The sequence below is a fragment of the Suillus fuscotomentosus genome (genome assembly GCF_016647785.1).
Source record: "Suillus fuscotomentosus strain FC203 chromosome Unknown F5891scaffold_12, whole genome shotgun sequence".
In the NCBI taxonomy this organism is placed as follows: Eukaryota; Fungi; Basidiomycota; class Agaricomycetes; order Boletales; family Suillaceae; genus Suillus; species Suillus fuscotomentosus.
Genome location: NW_024539524.1, coordinates 20,050 through 39,276, shown reverse-complemented (window position 1 = coordinate 39,276; position 19,227 = coordinate 20,050). Strand labels below are relative to the sequence as shown.

General features: G+C 46.1%; 6 protein-coding genes across 6 annotated transcripts; 4 read left to right on the top strand and 2 right to left on the bottom strand.

Annotated features, from left to right (window-relative positions):
* Positions 1-55: 55 nt before the first annotated feature.
* F5891DRAFT_947126 (uncharacterized protein) lies at positions 56-2,603 on the bottom strand (the record flags this gene model as incomplete). Its single annotated transcript, XM_041374718.1, has 7 exons — positions 56-258; positions 312-363; positions 1,173-1,336; positions 1,395-1,771; positions 1,819-1,967; positions 2,022-2,411; positions 2,466-2,603. Coding segments are annotated over 7 exons (1,473 nt in total), but the record flags the coding sequence as incomplete, so codon positions are not given.
* Positions 2,604-3,552: 949 nt separating this feature from the next.
* F5891DRAFT_1185111 (uncharacterized protein) lies at positions 3,553-4,063 on the top strand (the record flags this gene model as incomplete). The annotated part of the gene is made up of 3 exons (XM_041366521.1): positions 3,553-3,574; positions 3,624-3,799; positions 3,851-4,063. 3 exons carry the CDS (start codon positions 3,553-3,555, stop codon positions 4,061-4,063), a joined length of 411 nt encoding a protein of 136 aa, XP_041229072.1.
* Positions 4,064-4,269: 206 nt separating this feature from the next.
* F5891DRAFT_1185110 (uncharacterized protein) lies at positions 4,270-4,888 on the top strand (the record flags this gene model as incomplete). Its single annotated transcript, XM_041366520.1, has 3 exons — positions 4,270-4,343; positions 4,395-4,458; positions 4,511-4,888. 3 exons carry the CDS (start codon positions 4,270-4,272, stop codon positions 4,886-4,888), a joined length of 516 nt encoding a protein of 171 aa, XP_041229071.1.
* Positions 4,889-5,357: 469 nt separating this feature from the next.
* F5891DRAFT_977619 (uncharacterized protein) lies at positions 5,358-9,457 on the top strand (the record flags this gene model as incomplete). Its single annotated transcript, XM_041376722.1, has 15 exons — positions 5,358-5,487; positions 5,568-5,592; positions 5,712-6,037; positions 6,128-6,146; positions 6,271-6,289; positions 7,407-7,509; positions 7,558-7,980; positions 8,034-8,174; positions 8,415-8,468; positions 8,503-8,532; positions 8,644-8,795; positions 8,860-9,061; positions 9,135-9,241; positions 9,283-9,342; positions 9,407-9,457. 15 exons carry the CDS (start codon positions 5,358-5,360, stop codon positions 9,455-9,457), a joined length of 1,842 nt encoding a protein of 613 aa, XP_041229070.1.
* A 544-nt stretch (positions 9,458-10,001) lies between these two features.
* F5891DRAFT_946951 (uncharacterized protein) lies at positions 10,002-11,460 on the bottom strand (the record flags this gene model as incomplete). The annotated part of the gene is made up of 5 exons (XM_041374704.1): positions 10,002-10,438; positions 10,492-10,560; positions 10,618-10,801; positions 10,851-11,059; positions 11,112-11,460. 5 exons carry the CDS (start codon positions 11,458-11,460, stop codon positions 10,002-10,004), a joined length of 1,248 nt encoding a protein of 415 aa, XP_041229069.1.
* A 4,057-nt stretch (positions 11,461-15,517) lies between these two features.
* F5891DRAFT_977616 (uncharacterized protein) lies at positions 15,518-19,018 on the top strand (the record flags this gene model as incomplete). The annotated part of the gene is made up of 16 exons (XM_041376721.1): positions 15,518-15,598; positions 15,619-15,647; positions 15,682-15,739; positions 15,823-15,939; positions 16,174-16,206; positions 16,263-16,676; positions 16,726-16,874; positions 16,925-17,046; positions 17,146-17,301; positions 17,360-17,561; positions 17,632-17,661; positions 17,723-17,955; positions 18,059-18,265; positions 18,476-18,652; positions 18,794-18,862; positions 18,957-19,018. 16 exons carry the CDS (start codon positions 15,518-15,520, stop codon positions 19,016-19,018), a joined length of 2,139 nt encoding a protein of 712 aa, XP_041229068.1.
* Positions 19,019-19,227: the final 209 nt, after the last annotated feature.

Here is a 19,227-nt window from a genome sequence, read left to right as displayed (position 1 = left end):
GCTGTATACTCCCTTAGTGGAAACTGTCATATCACGCCATGAGAGGCATGAGTCTCTACACCGGATCATCAGGTACCCATCTCCGAGTGATCCCGAGTTTGACTTCAAGCTCCTGGACGACCTTCAAATCCTTATCGTAGTTCTCGATTGTGTGTCTCCGCACAGTCTCATTCCTCGTCGTTGAAGTGACGTTGTGGGCCCCAAACTGTACGGTTCTCGGCGTGGACACTGCCCAAGCCATAGACGCGGCATCAAGATCTTTTCTAAGTGAACCTTGTTAGCTCATGCATGAATCAACACAGCAGATACACACCTGCTCCCAGACAAGTTCACCAGCCTCTGCCAATATTCCATGTGGAGCGTCTCATGTTCCGGTGTAGAGACTCGCGCGTCTCAATGACGAAATATCCGGCCTTTAACCATACATTCCTATATGTTACAGCTCTACTCCTAAGGACCAGTCTCGCGCGAACTCGCGCGCGCCTTATGCGAACTCGCGCGCACTTAGGCGCGCCTTACCTACGCACGCGCTATGCACGCTTCGCGCGCCTCCTCATAGGTCTTCGCGCTATCGTCCGTCCATCCGTCCCATGTCCTTACTGATTCGCTGGTGCGTTATTTCTATCTTATCCATTGAACTAATAAAATCTTCGGTCCGACATCCGCGCTACTTATGGAAAGTTTATTTAAACTTAGTTATAATTAGAGTTGATATGGTTACTCGGTTCGGGAGCGCGCTCGGAAGCGCGCCTTCTCCATTCTTAAATACAGAAGGGTTTCCTTTGGTTCTGGTACTTACTTTTCCCTTATCTTTGTGTACTGGAAAGTGAATAGATCACCTCCCCACTTGTTATCTGATCATATCCTCCTGTCAATCCTCCACCTTTGCACTCACTCCTCAGTAAGATCTTGCCTCTAACGCTTTAGGCGCGCCTTCGCTTCGCGCGCGCATATTCTCGGACCTCCCGCTCACGCGTGCATCTCGCGCGCCTTATCTTCTCGCGCCTATTAGCGCCCGCCTAGCTCACAGAGTTTCCCTCCACTTTATTTCGAGGAACTTCTCTCAGTGGTTGTCCTTTGGGTCGAGTCGTTGTCTCGTATCCCGGTCTTGCTGTTGAGCACCCCTTTAGTTTTAAGTGTTTTCACGTATAGTCAAGATTCCTCATCTACACCGGCTCCTGCATGAGGGACATTAGATAGCTGCGTTCCTCGGCCAGCCAAGCGTCGAAAACGTTGTCGTCTGTGACACCGAGCTCGGCCATCAGTTTGGGTAGTGTTGTGTGGGCGTCATGGAGCACATTGAGTGCCTGCTTGTAGTTGTTATATAGGAATGTAGCTAACAATTGATCAAATATTAGTGCTGTGTCCTACTTGCTATTGATGTGATGACTTACTAAGGTTCGAATACACTTCAAAATCATCGTTGTGTCGAAAATAGTTGGCAATGGCTTGTTGCCGGTAGAAGATACTGGCATAACGAACAGATGCTGCCAGTGCATTGGACTTGGAGAAAATGTGTTCGCACCCTTCGAGATCTTCAAGTCCGAGTCTGTCAATGTAGGTGGTGAGATGATCAAGTTGACAAAGGCATCGGTGAGTGTGTCGGTGAAAAGCTCCAACAAGGGAAGTGTGGTTGAGATCGTGTGCATGGCATCCCAGAGAACTCCGGCTGAGTGTAGTCTTGAACCTGCAGCCGACATCGTAGCCACCACCCAAGTCCTTACCGAACGTATCCAGTAGTTTTGAGACCACCGCCAGAGGGTATTTGGATCTATAAGTCAAATCAGCGAGCAAAAAATAAAAAACAAAACTACTTACTGTTCGCTGCTCTGCACCATGTCAGCGATCAGAAGCGAGAAGCCGTGACGACAGGCAGACATGAAGATCCCAGATTCATCAAACACACCCCACATCTTCCTCGTCTTCTCGTCCCTCATATTCTTCCATCGTCCCGCACATGGATTGTCCTAAACACCAGGTAAGCAAGTAAGTAAACAAAGTAGGCATGAAGAAAGACTTACCTCATCTTCATCTGCCATCATATCTGCTGGTGAGTCGGCCACAAACTGATCTACAAACTCCCTTGACAAATACCGGTCACCTCGAACCACCTGCATAGAAGGGAGTTTGGCAGAGCGTGGAGGCGCGTTGTCATTGTCATTGTCTGAGTCAAGCTTTTTTAAAACTCGCTTCAGCGAATCATTGCCGTCCATAGTGTAGAGTAGGCTGAATTTCAAAGGTACTTCACCTTTGAGCGTGTATGTACATGCCGGACATGCGTGCTTGAGGTGCCAAATTGGATCAGAGCGGCTGATCGCTTGGTGAACCAGTGAGTCAACATTAGCGAGAAGGTGTAAGTAAACATCAAGTGCAATGGAAAATTGACGTGACAAGTATGGATAGAATTGAACCTGGTATAAAGCAAGGTTGAGACATTAAGTACAAGGAAAAAATGAGGTACACACACCTTGCAGGTCACATAACGTCCTCACATAGGCCTGAATTGAGAAATGCGGGTTGTGCTGACGTGCGATCCGATAGAAATTGAGGGCCTCCATTGTTATTGCGGTTGTTGGGCTGATAGGAGAACAAGGGATGATGCCTTGGCGTACGAGCGCAGACACGATGAAGGCATCTGTTGAAAGAATACCAAACGGTATTCTTTCAGCGTCTAATGTACGTCAGCAATCCGTAGCCAGTACATCATCAGAAGCTCACAAAATACATCTACTACCTTTATCGCAATCGACCCATTCATGTCTTGAACGTCCGAGTAGCGAGAAAAGAAACCTCGCCTGTCCAACGTGCTATGAACAAGGTTCCAGTCCATGTACGTGTCTGTCAGTGCTGACATTTGGGTGTCATAGGCCTGTGTACGGCGCCTAGTCCTGTCACGTCTGGTCCTGTAGTCCGTGCGACGATTACGAGACTTTCCTGTGTTTCTAGCATGGAATGTTTTGATACGGTAAGTCTCAACAACTGATTATGATGTCGCAAGATCAACTCACATTTTCCAGAAGTCACCCACAAGTTTTCGAGTGAGTTCTTGTAGCTCACCGCCTGCATGGCTAATATCTATTGGCTCAGAGCCATCCAGGACGTTTGCACTGAAGTCGTCATCCCCGTTGAACCCACATTCACTGAAGTCGGAAGCATTGCGACTTTGTCGCAATGCTTCAAGGGCACACTTTTCCTCTGTGCTCAGTACTATGTAAGTGTGTTAGTTTTTTTTTGATCCCTGATCGCACTAACAAAATAAGTTGTTTGCCAGTGCGTACCTTTCATTCAGCTCTTCTTGCGCATGCTTACACCTGCTGCTCGTTCAGCAATTTGTTTTGAACCTAGGACTTCCTGTCGAGGATGAAGACCCTGATTGATGGGATCTCGGTGGGATATGACATGGCAAATTTTCTGCGAGGTGAGTCCTGTGTGATTTTTGGGTCGTTTGTTGAGGTGCCTGGGTGCCATTGTTTTTTTAGAGTTGAGAAACGTCTTGCCCACGTGACAGCACAGACTTAACGATTTCTGACAGCGAAGACTGATACCTCCATCATGAGCTCCCGGTCAACACAAGGTAAGCACACCACTTACTTTTTTTGTTTTCTCATTATCAAATTTTCTAGATCTACGGCATCTGCAGCCGTTGGTGACTCGCACTTGGACCAACCGGACGATGCAGACACAGTCCGAGCGAAAGACAATGCGGACCAAGATAACTGGGGGTGCCACGGAGACCGAGATGATTAAGGAGAAAACTCGGACGACAGACAGAGAGTCAACACAGAAGATCACTGGTCCAGTAAGTGCGTTTGTGAATGACCCGCACACAATGTACTGATATCAAATATAGCCTGATCTCCCCATCTTAAATGCTCAAGTCGCACAGCCCCCATCACAACCTCCTTCATCACCCACGGAGTCTGCTTTACTCAGTTCGGTCACTCAAGATGCTCCAGAGACGCCTCCTTCCTCACCCTCTTCTACATCCCACTCAAGTGATGATTTGTGGGCTCAAGTGGAGGACTTATCAGGCCTTATAAATGGAATAGATTTAGGCACTTGAGTTCTTATATACAATGTAGCTTTGATCTTTGAAAATGCTATCAAATCGATACGAAAATTGTTCCGTCGATATTCATTCCTTGTATATGCACTCAAGTTTGTGTCCTGAAGTGTGGCTGAATTTCATGTCTGAATAACAGCAAAATCAGTTAGCGCAAACTGTCAGTCACATCCAATCTATGCTTCTACTTTGCAACAACACGAACTATGCATCCCAAGTACAAAACTTCAGAGGAGTGCAGAGAAGCTCGACTTAAAACTAAGAAGGAGAACTATGCACGGTGATTTTGTTCAGTTCTCATCACTTCGGCACTGACTCAATACATTCCTAGTCGCCGAGTCCAAGAACAAGCAAAGTCCTGCACACGATGGCGACGTCATAGAGGAGCAGCTATGGTAAGCACTCAGTTGAAATCTACACACATATCTCACCAATGTCTGCACTTAGAATACTCAAGATCTTCTTCAGCGCCTCAATGATCTATGGTTAGATCTAGGTTATCGTGGTGGCACTCTCCAATGCGAGTTCTTGGAATCGCACGGGTTGTCTATTGTGATGGAGGTCGATCAAGAGGGTTGGGATTCAGTCAAACCGCAATGTGATGCAAGGATTCTCCTCCAGCAAGCATTAGACCTGCGTACTGCAGCCTGTGATGCCAGCGGGCCACTCACAGATCAATTACGGGACAGAATAGTATCTGCCATGGACACAGTAGGTTTGCATGTCCGTGCATTGGAAGAGCTGTTGTCGTTGATGGACGTTGGAGTGGATACTTACTTTGATGCCCTTCGTTATGGTTCACTCGTCTGGCAAGGTCCCAAATAATGTAGATTAGCAAGGTCATGATATTCAATTCAAATTAAAAAAAAGTCTGAGCCAAGAATACAAAATCTACCGAGAAACATCAAAAGATGCATAGATGAGTGCCAGGCATCTAGTAGGGGCAATAAGTCGGCTGACCGTTTGATCGCTGGTCCTTGTGAATTGATTAAAATTTAATTTCATAGCGTGAGTTAACTGACCTTAGTGATACTCGAGCGAGCATTAAATATTGAGAGTTGGAGGTAAGGGCAGTAATACTTAGCACTGCACAACACCACCATTGTGGCTGTGCATGGACAGTACTCCTCCAGAGTACTGTGCACAGCCACTTAATGGTGGTGTTGTGCAGTGCTAAGTATTACTGCCCTTACCTCCAACTCTCAATATTTAATGCTCGCTCGAGTATCACTAAGGTCAGTTAACTCACGCTATGAAATTAAATTTTAATCAATTCACAAGGACCAGCGATCCAATGTGCAGTGCTAAGTATTACTGCCCTGGCGGCCTTGCCTCCAACTCTCAATATGGGAGTACTGTGCACAGCCACATTGACAATGTGGTGGCATTGCCGCTGGTACGCACGGAAGCAAATGTTCGAATTAGTAAGTCAGTCTTGTTAAACCGTCAGTAGTATAGTCCCCTCTCTTGATCTTCTGCTGGGCCTGAGTTGGGTTCATCACAGGGTTGATATTCGAGGCCTGGTTCATGTGAGGGTTGATGTTGCTGCTGGCATTTATTGGCCCGGGCATGATGCTAAGGTGCACGTTTAAATTCATGGAGTGTTGGTTTGGATTAACATTTGGAACACCCATGCCGCCGTACGTAGGAAGCACCTGGTAGAGAGGATGGTGAGAGCATCAGGCCAGAGTCAAGGTTATGATGGGAGTGATGTGGAGCAAATGGAAGTGGATGAAGAGGGGTGGTTTGAGAGATGTCCTGTGGCTCTGCTGGAAGATGGCACGATCTTGCGCCAATACCTGCGCCAAACGCTGAGGCATCATGTTCATGCGTACCTGAGGGTTGCTGAGGTTTGGCATACCACTCATCATATTGGACATGTCCATGTACCCACTCATTTTCTGCATACTGGCAGGCATGTTCAAAGGAGCTGTGCAAGTGTCAAATTATGTGCCCTCCGCTCTGCCATGACAGGTGAGTTTTCAAAGCACCGTCCCTCTGTCCGACCAAAGTTCTTACATGTTGTTGACATGCTTTCGCCGTGCGCAAGCACGTGACTTCCAGGTCCTAGAATCTGGTCAAGGTAAGCAATTAATTTTTGTGATTCCATTGACAGTCGTTGCCCTCTTGTTTTCACTGATTTTTTAATTCAGCTTTGCACAATGGACTTGCCAAATTTTATGTTCCCACCTGACTTCAACTTCCAGTGTAGCGGCTCTGTGCAAGGTAAGTAGCCAAATTCATTGTTCGACTTATAAAAATTCTAATATACATCCTAGGGAATGGCAACACTAGCGCAGATTACCCTCCATCCCCTTCCATGATGGCCAGACATCCGTTTCATGCAACCTTCCCATATTCCCAGTCATTCGATAGCAGAATCGATTGGGATGACCCATTGTTATACCAGTCTGTCCCATCACTGTCCGATCTGCTTAATGAGTGCCACGACACACGGTGTAGAAACAACGATACTGAGAGGAACTAATGAGGCTCCTAACTGTATCTAAAAATGTTGAAGGTCGTGCGTTGCCTAGTCTGCTATGCTTGAGATGACAAGCGCGTTCGACCCTAAAGGGGAAGCGAGTACAGCGAAGATCTAGAGGTACGCGCTGAAGCGAAGCACGAGAAAGCGCAGGTGCGCGCAAGGCGCGGGAACACGCGCGCATATTAGCGCGAAGCATGGGAAAGTGTGCGCGCGTATGCGGAAATGATAGATAGACTAGACTTAAGTGATAATATGATGCAAGAGATGTGAGAGTGCAAGATGTAAAGGAATAGAGTTCTATTGCGACTTTCTAGGTAGTAAGTACTGGGTAAAGTGAGAGGTGAAGGTAAAAGTAAAGTAAAGTGAAAGGTAGGAAAAGTCAGTTTTAAAGTAAGTAGTACTATGTACTGCTGGCGCTTATATAGCGTGCCTAAGCGCTGTAATGCAGAGCCGAAGCGCTACCGAGTAGGTATGTAAAGATATATATGAGTGAGAATCCATGATAAAAATAAAGACGGAACAATATGCAAATGAGAGAAATAGAAATATACACACTAGAGGACTTGGAGGACAGTGGATGGCTGGCGCTATAGGGCGCAGAAGTGTGGGAAAGCACGTGCGCATATACATTGCGAATGGTGCGCGAGAAAGCTGCGCCTCATAGTGGAATACCTGCGGATAGCACACAGAGTGATGCTGCAAGTTCGTGCTATGTACTCCCTAGTGAAAAGTGTCATATCAGACCATGAGACACATGAGTCTCTACAGCGGGACACGTTGCTACCTCCTGCCCCTCAAAATAACGCATCAGACACGTCCCACGCCGTCAATGCATCGTGGGATGCGTCTCAACAGACCACTCTACCCACTGGACATGAAGTTTTAGACACGAACTGTGCCATCAACACGTCTCAACAAGCTACTCTACCAGCTGGACGTGAAGTGGTGAATTTGAATGGTGCGGGTCTCCATCACATCACTTCAGATTACTAACACATCATTTCAGACCACTCAGGACAGCAGGACAACAACGAGGAGGCACCACTCAACTCTCATGTGGAGACTGGCACATCAGAAGTCCCTGCTGACGCGAACAACTCATCATGGGCTGCTAGGAATCCAGATCAGCCTGTTCTGATGTCTCGAGCCCCTCTTAACGCTGCGCAGAAAGCACAAGCCAATGCACAAAGAGCATCACGAAAAATTTCAGCTGCACAATGCAAGGGGACTGAAGACGCGCTCACTGGTGCCATCCAATGGCTACTTGCTGGGCAAAATGACAGGATCGAGGCCATCGCGTCCGAACATGGCGTCACTCAAGACAAGGTGAATAAGCTTATGGGAGGTGAAAGGTACTACAAAAAAGGGAGTCAAAATACGCAACTCGCCAATGCGTTGATACATGCAAAAGCGCAAGAGGTCAATGCAGGTTAGTCATGTGCCTCGAGACATTTGTGTGTATCAATGTTAATGAAACAATAGATCGTCCTCGTGGCGCCAAGTATTCACTTGATGAGATTCGAGAAATAGTCAAGGCGGACAAGAGTATGCAAAACCTAGTTCATGAGGAGCAGCAAGAATATACCACCAAACTCAATGAACACCGTGCCCTCCAGAACATGAGTATTTGCGCAACAAACACTGTAGCAGCCTGATGTTAGATAATGTCTTTAAGATGGTGGGTTCAATGCAGCACTTTGTTTAATGTTAGTTAACTGTTCTATAGCTTGATGGTCTCGCCCTTCGAACTGGAATCTACACCTGCCTCTTTGCCTCCCGTGGACATGTGTACGATACCATGCAGGCAACTGTGGTTCGGCACAGATAATGTCATGGACTTTTGAGAAGATGTCCTTCAAACAGAGGCTGACGAAATCATGCGGAAATTGGAACAATGGGCATGTATGGCAGGTCGAAGTATGTTTTTCCTGTTTTTTTCTTTTGTTTGTAGATATTCTAATTCACTTAGACCTCGACGAACGTGAGACGGTACAGAATATGCAACGTGTTTGTACCTGACTCCTCAATTCTGGGCTAAGTACTTTTTTTTGCTCCGTCACACCAGCACAATCACTAACTACTGCAATTTTAGGGACTATTGCTAAGTGGCGTGACATTTGCATCAACTACACTAATTTTGATATTGCCATGAAGGATAAACTCGCAATTGATCTCAAGGGCTGGCCTGAGGGTGTGCCGTTCCAGTCCCCCACCAGTATAAATGACCTCAAGGCCTTATTGAAGGTCCATGATGCGCTGAAGGATGGATCGTGCCTGCTGGTATCATATGTCCCCACGTCAATGGGAGGACTATGCTGCCGAACTTGCAGCATGCCGAAAGAAAGGAGAAGTTATTGGCAAGCCATGCAAGAAGCGCACTGATGCTGGTGTGCCATGCAAGCGCAAGGGAAAGGAGAACGCACCTCTGAGAAAGCGAGTACGAGCTGCAGGCTCATCCATGCAGGCTCCAAAGAGCGTAGAATACATAGACACGACTGACGAGGACACAAGTGAGGAGGAGGTTTAGTTGTTTAATTCACATTAATGTAGCACACATAAGGCCCACATGTGACCCAATACTAGTTCATATGTTCATTCTCTACCTGTTCAAAAAAAGCCTGGCTCCAATTGATGGATATGGTGGCAAGATACTCGAGCTTGGTGGTGACATGGCTCTTTGGCTGCCGGCGGTATTTCTATTAATGGACGGATACATTAAAATAACTCCCAGGCACACCGGGAGCAAGTTGCCGAAGATGCCGAGGCTCTATACTACCCCCCTACGCTAGCAGTAAGTATTTGCTACACTCAAAGGCTTTGAATTATTGAGTAATTATTCATTTGGGTGGCTACAGCTAATTGCCAGTCGAATAAGACCTGCCATCATGCCCAGCTGTCATGTCTAATTAGCTTGTGTACGTGGGAACATCAGGTGTGTGGCACTGGCTTGAAGCCTGGCTTTAGCTGAAACTGAAATGCGGCTGGCCAAGCCACACCTGTGGTTCCCACATACCTGATCTAATTAGACTTGACAGCTGGGCCTGATGGTGGGTCTAATTAGAGTCATTTACAGCTGTACGCACCCAAATGAATAAATAGTCGATAAAGGAGGGTCTTATAAGTGCTACTGAAGCCTCTTAGGTGGTGTAGGTATGTATGGGGGCCTCGGCTATATCTGTTCCTGCCTCAGCCGTTGTACCCGCATACCTCAGAACTAATATTAGACAGCATGACTATATTTGGATGCCGGCAGCCCCCGGATAATTGTAACCGAGCCACATCAGTGCCCAAACCTTTGTGCTCGCTGTGCACGACAGCCAGCTCATCTATCTCGCTAAAGTATGTACGGATTTCAGCTGTATTTTCATATATAGTTAGTCAATGCGAATTGTAATCAATATAATGTATACTAAGGGACATGATGGTACTAAAGCCATACAAAAAAGACAACTAAGCTTCATCCTCACTGGTGTACTCCTCGTCAGATGAGTCTACAAACTCTGCACTCTTCGGGGCCTGCACGGATGACCCAGAACCTCGTACACGCTTGCTCTGGCATTTGTTCTCCTTTCCCTTGCATTTACGGGGTACTCCAGCATCAGAACACTTCTTCCAAGGCTTGCCAATGACTTCTCCTTTCTTGCGGCATGCAGTGAGCTGCAGGTTGTACTCCTCTCGTTGATGCGGTGACATGTGGAACCAACGGCAAGAGCTGTCCTTCAACGAATTCCGGAGCTTCAGGAGGGCATTGAGATCATTGATACTGGTGGGGGATTGAAATGCCATGTCCTCAGGCCAACCCCTTAGATTGATGCCAAGCTTCTCCTTGATGGCGGTATCAAAGTTGGTATAGTTGATATGGATGTCCCGTCGCTTTACTATAGTCCCTTAAAATACGCCAGTCAGTAATGGCATCAGTGTGATATTTTTAAAAAATTACTTAGACCTGAATTGAGGAGTCGAGTGCAAACACATTGCATGTTTTGCACGGTCTCGCGTTCATCGAGGCCTGGCATGTAAAAGTCAGTAAATATATATATAGATGTGAGACGAGACTCACTCCGACCAGTCATGCATGCCCATTGTTCTAATTTTTGTGTGATTTCGTCAGCCTCCATTTGGACAACATCCTCCCAGAAGTCCATGATGTTGTCAGTTCTGAACCATGTTGCCTCTGCAGTGTCATACACATGTCCACATGAGGCGAAGAGGCATGCATAGATTCCTGTTCGGACAGCAAGATTATCAAGCTATACGTTCATTAGTTAGATGTCCATTGTCACACAATATAAGACCTACCATCTTGAAAATGGTGTCCAAAGTAGACTGAACATTGTGTGCTGCCACAGTGTTAGTTGCATGAATACTCATATGCTGGAGTACACGATGCTCATTGAGCTTTTGAATATATTCTCGCCGATCCACATGGTTCAAGTTTTGCATATCTTCATCGTCCTTGACCATCTCACAGATTTTGTTAAGTGAGTACTTGGTGCAGCGCGGTTGATCTGTTGCTTCAATCAGAATACATGATGACGCCTGAAAATTGAAATGACTCACCTGCATTTACTTCCTGAGCTTTTGCGTGTACCAGAGCATTAGCAAGTTGTGCATTTTGATTGCCTTTGTAGTGCCTTTCGCCTCCCATAAGCTTCTTCACCTTCTCCACGGTGATACCATGTTCGATAGCAAGATGGTTAGTCTTTTCCTCATGCTCAGAGAGAGCTTTTTGAATGGCCATGTGCAGGGCATCTTCCGCCTCCTTGCGTTGCTGAGCCGAAATCTTACGCGATGCTCTCTGCACATTAGAATGTCCCTTCTGCATCACATTGAGAGGTGCTCGAGGAACCAGCACTGGTCTGCTAGGGTTCCTTGCAGCCCACAACAAATTATTGGCTTCAGGAACCATTTCGCTGGCACATCCTCGCACAATGGTGCCAGTGTCCTGGGTCGTCTCATGACGATTGTCGGTGTTGGATGTCGATTCATTACGTGAGACAGGAGGGATGTCTGGAGGGATGTCATGTGCGTCCAGAAGATTCTGGTGAGTGGATGAATGGTGGGTTCTGTCCTCACTGTTGGACAGTGAATCATCACTTGCAGACTCATTGTGCATGCTGTGGAGACTGGGCATGCTGGGGGTGTCGTGTTGGATGACCGAGTTTTGGAACATAGAAGTATCTTCAGTATCACGTTGTTCTAGGAAGTGATGTAGGGAGGGCAGTGGGGGGTAAAAGGCTGGGTCTGACAAGGAAGCGAACATATAGGGATCAATGTTATTGAATAGATTTTGCAAGTAGGCAAGATTTGGGTCAAGCTGTGAACCATGCATAGCTGGTGGGATCACGTTGGCTGAGTGATCCATTGGGTAGAACTGAGGGTATGACGGCACTTGGTGTCCACGTCCAGGAGTCTTGTACAAGTCTAATATGAGTGAGTATTAAAATTGTATGCAAGTCAATCTACTTACTCAGTGGACAACTCTGGTTACTGTCATCTAAGCCGGACAGATGACCAGGTGGGTCAGGAAATACAAAGTTCAAGTCGTCCATAGTATAGAGATATCACACTGGCTGCACAGGAAAACCCACGGCCGAGCGATGAAAAAAATTACGCTGACACTCTGAATCACATTAATTTTATGATGAAAATAAATTAAAAATATTAACCGTCGTCCTGAGGCGTTGAAGGTATCTGAATCATGTGCGCATCAACTCCCCCTGAGAAGGCGATGTCCAGATGGCTTGCACTCAAGGACATGCACTGGAAAGTAACCATACCGAAAGATAAACTAATCATTTAAGTTTTAATGAAATGAGGCACATACCAATGCGACAACGAGGGACTGTTGTGCGCTAAATTCTTTACATCAGTGGATGAGAAGAATCTCTAGACTACATTGACTCACAGTGGCCAGCAAAACCTCATTGAAAGAATTATGGGTGTATTTGAGCAGAGATAATCATCACTGATGCAGAACTAGGCCACAGTTAGCAATAGCACCTCGAATGTCAGTGTAGCGTAGAATCTCACATGGACCAAGTCATAGTCAACTTGTGGCGTCACTGGCGTGTGTCTAGCGCTCGTTAGTCGAAAGACATCCACACGGTCCTGGCAGCGAAACCAATCACCAAACTCCACTAACTCCACATTATGGGTAGACGAGAGATGTACAAACCAACTAACCATGAACTATAAGCATTGACATGAGGTTCACATGTGCTTCACTTACTCGCAAGTAGTACTTCAGTATTTCAGCCAAACACTTTACATAATGAAATGAACTGTGAGTTTGGTTCTGTGCTGGCGGTACACGCTGAACTGTGGAAACTAACTTCCGAATCAATGTGCTTTGCACCATCCTATGTCCAAGTCCATCCAAACTAACTTAGGCTTTTCTGCTGTGCGTTCCAAGGCTGATTCCCTTGTTGTTACCTTCAACTCGAGCAACACCAAGTCACTCACAATGGAAGGTACACACTAACTTCTGCTTCCTGCACACCATCTTATATCTAAGTCCATCCAACTTAGGCTTTCTGCTGTGCATTTCCAAGGCCGGTTCCCTTGTTGCGCACCATCCTATATCCAAGTCCATCCAACTTAGGCTTTCTGCTGCGCATTTCCAAGGCCGGCTCCCTTGTTGTTACCTTCACCAAGTCACTCACAATGGAAGGTACACACTTTCAACTTGAAATGACACCAAATCACTCACAAAAACTTAGAAGGTATGTACTCTCAACTTGAATGACACTGAATCACTCATAAAAACTTGTAAGGTATGTACTTTCAACTTAAACGACACCAAGTCACTCACAAAAACTTAGAAGGTAGCTACTTTTCATTTGAATGACGAATGACACCGAGTCACTGACACCATACTGTATCCTCAGTATCTATGTCTTTGACTGATTATTGGTCGCTTGTGCTATAAATTTCTTTTATTGATGTTCTTTGGGTGTGAAATAATGCTATTGTCTACTGAATGTGCATTATGTGGTTCTTTGCCAGATCAGTGAACCATAGCAAAGGGCATCAAAGTACGTATCGACTCCTAATTCCATCATTGACAACAACTCCTCCCATGCATGAACATGCAAATCTACTGCATCTACAATAGATGCGATTCCCTCCTGCAATTGATCTGTGAGAGGCCCCTCAATATCACGGGCCTCAGTGCGCAAGTCGTGTGCTTGTTGAAGCACATGCTTCGCCTCTGCAAGGCCTGCCTCGCATCCCGGCTTGACTGAACCCCAACCCTCTTGGTCTACCTCATTCATGATTGACAGCCCAACACTTCCAAGAATTCATGTTGGAAAGTACTGCTGCAGTAGCCTAAACTGAACCATAAGTTATTGAGACGCTGAAGAAGGCTTTGAGTATCCTAAGTGCAGGCATTACTGGTGACATGCACATGAATGTTGAGTGAGAACTTACCACAGCTACTCCTCTACAGCATTGCCATCGTGTGCAAGACTTGACTTGTTCTTGAACTCGGTGACTAGAAGTGTATTTGTATTAGGCTGGTGAGGCGAGAAGAATTGAGAGCAATTTACCATGCGTAGCTCTCCTTTGATTTTAGTCGAGCCTCACGACGCTCCTCTGCAGTTTCATACTTGGGACTCATGATGTATGGTGGTTGTGTTTGTTGAAGAGAGATGAACAGAACAAGTTTCTCGTCACACGAAAGTTGCGAGTATTTAAAATGTGTTATTTTGAAACGAAATTCAGCCACACTTCGGGACAGAAACTCAAAGCAAGTATTTGGATACAGCATGATATGAATCGAATGAGTATCACTTAGCGTTATTTTGATCTTTATCATCAGCCAGTATGCGAGACGAGAGATGCAACATCAAATTATATTTTTGTAATGCGTAGGTGACATTTACAATAGAATACAGCTTGCAGGCATAGAATTATCGTAATGCATTGACGGCTACACCATAGATCCTTCAGAGGTACAAACAGTATTCAAAACGTAGTATTGTATTCTACATGCCCTCCTCTACTCATCTTGACTCAAACTGATGCCATCCAAATATTCAGACAGATCTTCGACTTGGGCCCATAGTTCATTGCTTGAACTTGTCTGAGTTGGGGAACTCAGGGAAGAAGGAAATGTTTCGACTTCGAGGTGTTGAGTACTGGAGGCCGAGGACTGTGTTGATTCGGTTAGGGAGGGAGCCGATCCTTGTGGAGTCTCTATTGTGGTGTTCAAGATGGGGAGGTTTGACTGCCGATGTGTGAGATTCAGTGCAGAGTTAGAATGACTAGATAATAGTACTCACAGGCCTGGTTATTGTCTGGGTGGTGTCAGAGTCAACAGTGCGAATTCTCTCCTTCACAGTCTCAGTCTCCATCACATCAAATGTTGTCTTGGTGTGTGTGATGGTTCGGTCAGAATGAGACCACACAGTACAGCTGGTCCATGTGCGAGTTACGGTCTTGATGTGCTGGCGATTCTGCGGAGCAGCAGAATCTGAGAATATTAGTCATCATAAAGCAAAGGAGGGGGGTTTAAACACACCTCGTGTGGTAGCAGTACCATTGTTGCTCATTGTGCAACTGATATAGTAGGCTAGAATTCAGATCAGATCCCAAGGTTGAGCAACGAATGGAATCACGTGCATAGTACATGATTATTATGGGTATCCTTACTTTAAAAATATGAAAAATATATCTATGGCACAAGGACATGTAAGCAAACATCCAAAAAATCGGACAGGACTCACCTCCCTGAAAATCAAGCATGTAATATTGCACCGAGACCCAAACCATGGACTACGTCCAGTGTGGGAGTCACTGGGACCAAGACAGATAGCAGCGCATGCAGCAGAAGTACACCTCCGCAAAAAGTCTCGCATGCAAGGTACATTTCATCAGTAGAATTGAACTCACCTCACTCTGGGAAGCAACGACACTGGAGGAAAAACGTGCTCTTGAGGCGCTGCAGGAACATAATTGAGATGACCATTTTGATGACAATGGTGATTTCAGCTCTAGCATCCTGGATGGATCCGAGCCAGTTGATATCAGTCATGCTGGCGGTGAGTTCTATGAACTTAAGAGAGAGATGATGGGTGATTTCTGGAATGTGTAAGTCACATGCATATCTCAAGCAGTTGTTTAGAACTCACCAGAAACACTTGAAGGTCCTCCTGGGCACGACACCTGGACTACAGGACAAGGTGCGATAGAACACGATGCCATACCGAGGCATTTGACAACCAAATGCCAGCATTAATACGCGCATACCTTGACTGGCACCTAGTCAATAGAGCTACTGGTGGCCAAGGCTTCTTTTCACACTGCGCTGCTGCTGCCCGTCAAGGAACCATACCAGATATCAATGCTGGAGCGATTACAATCAAGGTCGTGGACATGTTCTGTGAGTGTGAATTTGAATGACGTCACGATACCATACTTCTCTGATGCTGACATATACATAGACACTGAGAAGGTTCCTTTAACAATACTCACTACTGACTTCTTCATAGCTTCAGCACTCATTTGTCAAGGAATCGTACCCTGCTCCCCAATCAGTCCATCTACAGGCGTGACTATAGAGTCTCTCAACTTTTACTGCATTGCCCATCAATGCAACCCTCATTTTTTGATTCAGGCGTATGTAAAGATGATGTGCAACTTGCAAGGGGTAAGTTCTATAATTACACTTCAATTGTTCTAAGTTCTAACATTGTTTCATCTTAGGTTCAATTTTACTTGTACCTCTCACAGCAATTTTCAATAGCGCTCGATGTATACCTTCAGATTCTCACCAACGTCGATACTCTACTCCACAAAGCAATTGGGCGACAGGACCCCAACTGGTGTTTAAAGCATTGCTGTCCAGCATGCATATACACTCTTCAAGATGAAGATTCATTAAAATTCAAAATTCTTTTCACTATGGATGGTAATGATTCCCTCAAGCGAGTATTGAAAAGGTTGTCACACGATTCAGATTTGGACAACTTGGATGGCATGGAAAGCAGGGTAATGCAGCGCTCCTCTGATCTACCCACCATGCAATGTGTTCACGGTGACCGTTACTTGTCCAGGGAGTTTGTTGAGTCATTCAGATCTAATGATTTATCGATGGATATGCTGGGAGGCAACGATGAGGTGAGTCCTGCTTTCCATTTTTTTTGTTCATTGCTCAAATTCTCATTAGGACAATCCTTGTATTGGACAATGGAAAAACATGCGGGACGACAAGACAAAGAGGATGTGGGGCGTCTTCAACGAGTCCGGTATTTTTTTGGCTGTCTGTCGTCATGGCTTTTCCCTCCTCATAGTAGACATGATTTGGAGTGGTGAACAGTAAGTTGTTTTTGGTGTATTCGTTCTTCACTCGCTGATTCTACCTCTAGGGTGAAATATCCTCTAGCCATCCTCTCCAAGCTCTTAGATGTCTTTGGGAGGGACTTGGGCAGCGGCTATGATATTGGATGCCGGTTCAAAACCACCCTCCATCACAGCATCTTAGGACAATGTGCTCGTGAACTCAACTACACATCCCTCATTGGCACCTTCCATGGACATGCTCACTGATGGCTCTGTCAACTCGACCGCCTCGCCACATATGTCAAAGGCCTCAGACTCGAAGACCTCGAGGGTTGTGAGCGAACTTTCTCAAAATCAAACGCACTCGCTTCCTCTGTGCAATACGCGAGTGCCTTCCACTGCTGTCAGACGATCACGCATTATTTTCAGCACAATGACAAATTCGAAATATATGCAAACCTTAGTAAGCAATTTAAATTTCTTCACCCGCAGAAGTGCTAATCTTAAACACGAATCTCTAGCAACCTTTCTCTACAATAACTACAAGCAGGCTCTTGGCATCCTCCATGATGGTCAGCAGACTTTGCCCAAACTCATGCATGAACTTGGCGTGATGGACGAAAGTGTCTTTGATGTTTGGTTGGACGAAGAGCGCAATTATCTGCTGTCACTGAGTCATGAGCCCAAACACGAGACCCTCCAAATGGAATATGGCAGAAGTTGGTAAATTTGTCTGCTAGCAAGTATGTTAATGTATTTGATTACTTGGTCTATACTAATGGGATTCAACTAGGATGGAGCTCAACGCTGCAAGTGCGGCATGGTCTGTTTCAACACCAAGTACCATGTGCATTCGGAGCTCGTGATGTTGGGTCCACTGCTAGGATCGAGACTGCACGACAACACGCAATCGAAAACTACAAGAAGGACTTGAAGATGGTCCAGGAACTCGAGGGAAAGCTTGACATCAGTCGTCGATGGGTACCCGAAGACCAGGAGTGGAGGGATACAGGGTGTCTTGTGGCTAATCACAAGTTTCAGCATGCACTCGATCACTTAGAGGGTTTAGTTGTTGCTCAAATCTTTGAGCTGTCGAAAATGAATCGAGCGGGCACAGGTACCTTGACGCACTACTTCTATATAGATGCTCTTGGCTCATGACCGCTTTTCAGGGTATAAACTATGAAAACACATTGGAAAGGCCCTACAGGCTCGATCAGCGGCCATCCATACAGCCCTCGACCACTACAATGCTGCCACACGATCACTCTCTCCCCCATGTCCATCTCTCACGTGGGAAGAGGTAGTCGAATACGCCTTTCTCTCCGACTTTGACCTCCTCCGTGATGCACGTCAGGATGTATCACAGCATCCTTGGGCAACTCCAACAGGCTGCCTCACCATGGACACCTACTTTAAGATGTGCTGTGCGCAGGAGGAGATCCAGCATCTCAACGTGGAAATTAGATGAGTAGCTACATACTTGCACAATGAGAGCAAGTACTTACTCGAGTGCGAAATGCAACTTAAACCTCTGCATCCTGCACTCGCTCATCAAGTGAGTTTGTATCGCAAGGTTCGTGCGAGGTTCACTGGACATCATCTCCACCACCTGCATGAGATAAGCATGCTGAAAGGCTTTATGGGGAGCATCATCCCAGGCATGAGCATTGAACAAGGACCTGGCGCCAGCGCCAGCATCCCCACTGTGTGCATTCCCTCCAAGCTCATTCATGATGGCCTCTCCATGCCACAGGAAGGTGAGGATGACTTGATGGAGGACCTTGAGGAAGAAGAGGACACTGAGGTTGATGGTGAAGAGCACGCTCGCATTCTCAAAGACATTTTGCAGGTGACTACAGACATTTGATTGTTTTAGCGTAAGATACACTACATTTGGGCCATATAAGAGCCTTAAGATGTCATATGTACTTGTATACTACATACCTGTCAAGGCCTGCCCCAAATCCATAATACCGTTGGCGAGATAGACGAGCTCGCTGTCGTGCACAGCGAGCACAAAGGTTTGGGCGCTGACGTGGCTCGGTTACAATTATCCGGGGGCTGCCGGCATCCAAATATAGTCACACTGTCTAATATTAATTCTGAGGTACACAGGTACAACAGCCGAGGCGGGAACGGATATAGCCGAGACCCCCATACATACCTACACCACCTAAGAGGCTTCAGTAGCACTTATAAGACCCTCCTTTATCGACTATTTATTCATTTGGGTGCATACAGCTGTAAATGACTCTAATTAGACCCGCCATCAGGCCCAACTGTCAAGTCTAATTAGATCAGGTACGTGGGAACCACAGATGCCAAGCCATTACATAGGTACAGCTTACATATTCAAGGGCTCAGCTCAGCCAATTTAGCTGTGGCC